Source organism: Sapajus apella, unplaced genomic scaffold (assembly GCF_009761245.1).
Source record: "Sapajus apella isolate SASKATOON/1434 unplaced genomic scaffold, GSC_monkey_1.0 scaffold194, whole genome shotgun sequence".
In the NCBI taxonomy this organism is placed as follows: Eukaryota; Metazoa; Chordata; class Mammalia; order Primates; family Cebidae; genus Sapajus; species Sapajus apella.
Genome location: NW_022437134.1, coordinates 177,842 through 184,187, shown reverse-complemented (window position 1 = coordinate 184,187; position 6,346 = coordinate 177,842). Strand labels below are relative to the sequence as shown.

General features: G+C 47.7%; 1 protein-coding gene across 5 annotated transcripts in view; it reads left to right on the top strand.

Annotated features, from left to right (window-relative positions):
* The window catches only part of ING5 (inhibitor of growth family member 5), a 39,545-nt gene that overhangs the window by 5,010 nt on the left and 28,189 nt on the right, over positions 1–6,346 (top strand). For all 5 annotated transcript variants that reach the window (XR_004265686.1, XR_004265685.1, XM_032269570.1 and 2 more), the window contains exons 3-5: positions 1,403–1,569; positions 3,134–3,245; positions 3,730–3,823. Coding sequence is in view for 3 of the 5 variants with exons in the window: in XM_032269570.1 (XP_032125461.1) it covers positions 1,403–1,569; positions 3,134–3,245; positions 3,730–3,823 (373 nt within the window). In the remaining 2 variants the exon portion in view is untranslated. The remainder of the gene's footprint in view (positions 1–1,402; positions 1,570–3,133; positions 3,246–3,729; positions 3,824–6,346) is intronic.

Sequence of the window (6,346 nt, the reverse complement as noted above, 5' to 3'; positions counted from 1 at the left end):
TAATTTTTTGTATTTTTAGTAGGGACGGGGTTTCACCATGTTGACCAGGATGGTCTCGATCTCTTGACCTCGTGATCCACCCGCCTCGGCCTCCCACAGTGCTGGGATTACAGGCTTGAGCCACTGTGCCCAGCCTAATTTTGTATTTTTATTAGAGGCGAGGTTTCACCATGTTACCCAGGCTGGTCTCGAACTCCTGACCTTGTGATCCACCTGCCTTGGCCTCCCAAAGTGCTGGGATTACAGGCATGAGCCACCACACTCGGCCTAATTTTTGTAGTTTTAGTAGCAACAGGGTTTTACTATGTTGGCCAGGTTGGTCTTTAACTGCTGACCTCAGGTGATCCGCCTGCCTCGGCCTGCCAAAGTGCTGGGATTACAGGTGTGAACCACTGTGCCCGGCCTGAGATTTTTTATTCATTATGCTGGGCACATCTTTTGCAAGACTGAGATAGATGTGTTTTTCACTTAGGTACAGCATCTTGACTAGGGAATATAGAGAGTTATTTTATTGTGAAACGTAACATATATTAATGTGTGCAACATTTATAGATTCCTTAACAAATATTACCAGACGAACCTCTCTGTTTTCTGCTGCCGAGATGGAGAAACCAAGCCGTTTAGCACCTGATGGCCTTTGTGACCCTCCTAGTCATGACACCCATCCCCAATCAACAGGGACACTGAGTTTGGTGACAGTCACCTTCCACCTTTAACAGTAGTTTTCTTACCTCTCTAAACTGAAGAGCCAAGAGTTGTGTCTGTTTCTGCCCTTAGCATTAATGGAATTGTGCCGTCTATTTTCCTCTGTTTCTTGCTGTTTTTGCCCCATGTCATCTGTGGGGTCTCCGTGTTGCTCTGTGTAGCTGGAGTGAGCTCTTGTTGTTGCTGGGTAGCACTCCGTTGTCTGAAGGGTCCACAGCTTATTTTTCCATTTTACTGAGGATTGGACATTTGGGTTGTTTTCTGTTTTCTGCTGTCATGAATGTCTTCTCATGTGTATTTCTTTAGGTTACGTAAGATTTCTTTAGGGTATTTAAGAGGAGTATGTTCTTTCTGACTGCTCTACCAGAAAAAAAGAAAACAAAAGAGGAGTATGTCAGCTCATAGGAAAGGTGACCACGTAATTATTGACTCAGGAGGTTTGTTTGAGAGTCAGTTTGTTTGTGAGCACTTGCTGCATAGCAGTCAGAACTGGGACTGCCCTGGGCACGCTGCCGTGCCGTAGAGTCTGCACATCCACACAATGCGAGACTGTGCAGGACGGTCCCAGGACAGCGTGAGTTCACGTCCGCCCGCATCTCTGCCACAACTTGGTGTTGGCTGACTTTGGTTGTTGCCGATCTGGTGAGCACATCATGGTGTCTAGTGCAGGCCTAGCCTTCCCCCCTTTCTCTGTCAGATAAGAAAGCAGAGATTGACATCCTGGCTGCAGAGTACATCTCCACGGTGAAGACGCTGTCTCCAGACCAGCGTGTAGAGCGCCTGCAGAAGATCCAGAACGCCTACAGCAAGTGCAAGGAATACAGCGATGACAAAGTGCAGCTGGCCATGCAGACCTATGAGATGGTGAGGGCGGGGCCTGGGGCCCATGCAGACCTATGAGATGGTGAGGGCGGGGCCCGGGGCCCGTGCAGACCTATGCGATGGTGAGGGCGGGGCCCGGGGGCCTTGCAGACCTATGAGATGGTGAGGGCGGGGCCGTGCAGACCTATGAGATGGTGAGGGCGGGGCCCCGGGGCCGTGCAGACCTATGAGATGGTGAGGGCGGGGACCCGGGTCCGTGCAGACCTATGAGATGGTGAGGGCGGGGCCCGGGGCCCATGCAGACCTATGAGATGGTGAGGGTGGGGGCCACGGCTCTTCCTCCAACCTCTATTCCTGCTTCTCCTGCAAGGAAGTGGAAAAGCTGCCCAGAAATGGGCATAGCCAAGTGGAAGGCTGGCTTTGGTAGACTGACGCTGCTGGAGAAACTACGGACTGGGGAATACACTTCATGTGAGACCATTCCTGTGCTGTTTTTTTTTTTTTTTTTTTTTTTTTCTGGGCCTTTTTTTTTGTGTATCTGCCCACGGAAAAATTTTTTTTTTTTTTTTTTTTTTTGAGACAGTCTTGCTCTGTTGCCCAGGCTGGAGTGCAGTGGTGTGATCTCAGCTCTGTGCAACCTCTGCCTCCTGGGCTCAGGCAATTCTCCTGCCTCAGCCTCCTGAGTAGCTGAGATTATAGGTGCGTGCCACCACGCCCAGCTAATTTTTGTATTTTTAGAAGAGACAGGATTTCACCCTGTTGACCAGGCTGGTCTCAAACTCCTAACTTCAAGTGATCCGCCCACCTCAGCCTCTCAAAGTGCTGGATTACAAGCATGAGCCACTGTGCCCAGCCTTCAAGTGGCCATATTTATTATTATTATTTTGAGATGTACTTTTGCTCTTGTTGCCCAGGCTGGAGTGCAATGGCACGATCTTGGCTCACTGCAACCTCCGCCTCCCAGGCTCAAGCGATTCTCCTGCCTCAGCCTCCAAAGTAGCTGGGATTACAGTCGCGCACCACTACCAACAGGCTAGTTTTTGTGTTTTTAATAGATGGAGTTTTGGTATGTTGGCCAGGCTGGTCTCGAACTTCTGGTCTCAAATGATCCACCTGCCTTGGCCTCCCAGAGTGCTGGTACTACAGGTGTGAGCCACTACACCTGGCCAAAATTTTGTATTTTTAGTAGAGACAGGATTTTATCATGTTGGTCAGGCTGGTCTTGAACTCCTGACCTCAGGTGATCTGCCTGCCTCCACCTCCTGAAGTTTGGGATTACAGGTGTGAGGTGCTGCGCCTGGCCTCTAGGTGGCCATATTTTAAGGTAAGATTCAGTGTCGGATGTCCCAGCCCTTGTTCCACCACGTTTCATAACACTTTTTCTCATTCCTGCCTACACTCACATTTTTTCCTTAAATGGGATTTATTCCATCGCAGTTTCAAAATATGCACAAAGAGCACAAGACCCTTGGATGGACTTTGAAAGAGTGGGCCTTGTTCATCGAAGACTCAGTTAAAGAGCGAGCCTGGTGGATACTCTGTGCGTTTGTGGTTTCTGAGGTGTCTTGCTTTACTTTAAAATGAGACCGTGTGTGTCCTTTTGTAGGTGGATAAACACATTCGAAGGCTTGACGCAGACCTGGCACGCTTCGAAGCTGATCTGAAGGACAAGATGGAGGGCAGTGACTTCGAAGGCTCCGGAGGGCGAGGACTAAAAAGCAAGTCTGTTCATTTTTTCGCTATTACTGTTAACTGTGGAGTTGTGAAGAGTTTTGTCATTGTAGTGAATCACTAACATATGATCGTGATGGTAAGTATCATATTTGGGTAAACCTTGTCTTGCAGGCTGGGCACAGCGGCTCATGCCTATAACCCCAGCACTTTGGGAAGCTGAGACAGGAGGATTGCTTGAGGCCAGGAGTTCAAGACCAACCTGGGCAACATAGCGAGACCTCATCTCTACAAAAAGTTTAAAAATTAGCCGGGTGTGGTGGTGCACACCTGTGGTCCCAGCCACTCGGGAGGCTGAGGTGGGTGGATCGCTTGAGTCTGGGAGGTCGGTCGATGCTGTAGTGAGCTATGATTGCTCCATTGCACTCCAGTCAGCCTGGGAGACAAAGTGGGACCCCATCTTAAAAACAAAACACAAAACTTGTCTTGCTTTAGAGAATTCTATGTAAGTATTTGCGTCTTATTTTTCAGAAGGCCGGGGTCAGAAAGAAAAAAGAGGGTCCCGGGGCCGAGGCAGGAGGACATCAGAGGAAGACACACCAAAGAAAAAGAAGCATAAAGGAGGGTAAGAGGCTTTCCCCTCTTTTTCCCAAGAGAACAGATACCAATATCCTGTATCCTGGATATAGAAACACTGATGGACGCTGACCCTGAGTGAATGCACACCGCGTGCTGGGTGGTGCTTTGGTTCTTACTGCTGTGTGCCTGTTGTCAGTCCCTCCTCGCAGCTGCCTTGGAGGGATTGCCATCGTCAGGGGCATTTTCAGTGTCACAGGGACCTGGCCAGGCTTGAGAGCTGCTGTGGTGTGGATGGGGCCTGCACCCGGAGTCTGACTGCAGCACCTGTCCTCCTGGCCATGGTGTGTGCTGCCCCGCTAGGGACAGGAGGGTGGTGAGCGTGTTGACGACGGGCCGGTCAAAACCACTCTTTAAGTAGCTAGATTTTTGTGTACCTGTCTGTTATTTTCTGTGTCAGTATGTAGTTCCTTTGTGCATATTCATTGTTAAAATATGTGGCCAGATTTGTTAAATAGACATGTCATTTAACTTGAAGTTCTTTGAGATACTTTATTTAAAGCATTCTCCCACTGACACCCTCTCTGCCAAAGGTATCGTATACCCTCCAAAGAGATCGTGGCATTAGCTCAGAGGAGTTACCTTTAGACTAAAGAGAACACGCTGAAATGCCACATAACCTCTTCGGAGATGACGGTGACAGGAGGAGTGGTAAAGAGTGTCAGTTCTGGGCATGGTGGCTCATGCCTACAATTCCAGCACTTTGGGAGGCCAAGGCGAGAGGATCACTTGATCCCAGGAATCTGAGACCAGTCTGGGCAACAAAGTGACACCCCCATCTCTACAAAAGATAGAGAAAGCTAGCTGGGTGTGGTGGCGTGGGCTGCAGTCCCAGCTGCTAGGGGAGGCTGAGCTGGGAGGATCAGGAGCCACAATCACACCACTTGGGCCCCAGCGTGAGACCCTGTCTCAAAGAATAAAGGAGACAAAAAAGGGATGATTTTCAGTTTTTAAAGAGAGCGCTTAGCCTTTTGGCTGGGCACAGTGGCTTTGGAAGGCCAAGGCAGGTTGATCACCTAAGGTCAGGAATTTGAGACCAGCCTGACCAACATGGTGAAACCCGTCTCTACTAAAAAATGCAAAAAAACTTAGCTGGGCCTGGTGGCAGCTGCCTGTAATCTCAACTACTCAGGAGGTTGAGTCAGGGAGAGTCGCTTGAACCTGGGAGGCTGAGGTTGCAGTGAGCCGAGATGGTGCCATTCTACCCCAGCCTGGGCAACAGAGCGAGACTCGGTCTCAAAAAAAAAAAAAATTTCAACATTTTTGTGTTATAAAGTAGTGCACAGTTACAGAAAACCACGCAGAACAAACATGGTTTAATTAACTTCCGTAAAGTGAAGCTGTTTGTAACTAGCCCCTTGCAGTGGGTACCTGCTGTTGGAAGGCCCTCCATACGCCCTGTTAAAATTGTAAACTACTTCTGCTCCCAAATAAACAATCCAGATTTCTGTAGTGTTTGTTTTCTTGTTTCTTTAATAGTTTATTTTTTTGAGACGGAGTTTCGCTCTTGTTGCCCAGGCTGGAGTGCAATGGTGTGATCTTGGCTCTCGGCAACCTCCGCCTCCCAGGTTCAAGGGATTCTTCTACCTCAGCCTCCTGAGTAGCTGGGATTACAGACATGCACCACCACGCCTGGCTAATTTTTTATATTTTTAGTAGAGATGGAGTTTCTCCATGTTGGTCAGGCTGGTCTTGAACTCCCGACCTCAGGTGATCTGCCCACCTCGGCCTCTTAATGTGCTGGGATTATAGGCGTGAGCCACTGCATCCGACCTCTAATAGTTTCATAGTGCATTCCTGGACACTATATATTATAGTTTTGTCCTGCTGTTTCTTTTTTTTTTTACATTTTAAATTAACTTTATTAAGGAATAATTTACATACAATAAAATGTTATCATTTTAAGTGTACAGTTTGATGCTGCATTTAGTTCCTTTAAAGTTATGGAAGTATTCAGGCTTTCTGTTTCTTCCCAAGTCAGTTTTGGTAATCTGTGTCTTTCAAGAAATTTGTTTGTTTCATGTAAGTTGTCAGACTTTTTGACATCAGGTTGTTAATAATTTTGCGTTATTGCCAGGTGTGGTGGCTCACGCCTGTAATGCCTGCATTTTGGGAGGCCGAGGTGGGCAGATCACCTGAGATCAGGAGTTCAAGATCAGCCTGACCAACATGGAGAAACCCCTTCTCTACTAAAAATGTCAAAAATTAGCCGGTGTGGTGGTGCACGCCTGTAGTCGCAGCTACTTGGGAGGCTGAGGCAGGAGAATTGCTTGAACCTGGGAGGTGGAGGTTGCAGTGAGCCGAGATTGCACCATTGTACTCCAGCCTGGGCGACAATAGTGAAACTCTGTCTCAAAAAAAAAATACTAATAGTAATTTTGCGTTAACGTTCTGATGTTATAATGTCTGTGATGATGACCCCTCTTTCAGTCCTGATATTGGTAATTTATGTTTCTCTCATTTTGTTGATCCTTTTTTTTTTTTTTTTTTTTTTTTTTTTTTTTTTTTTTTT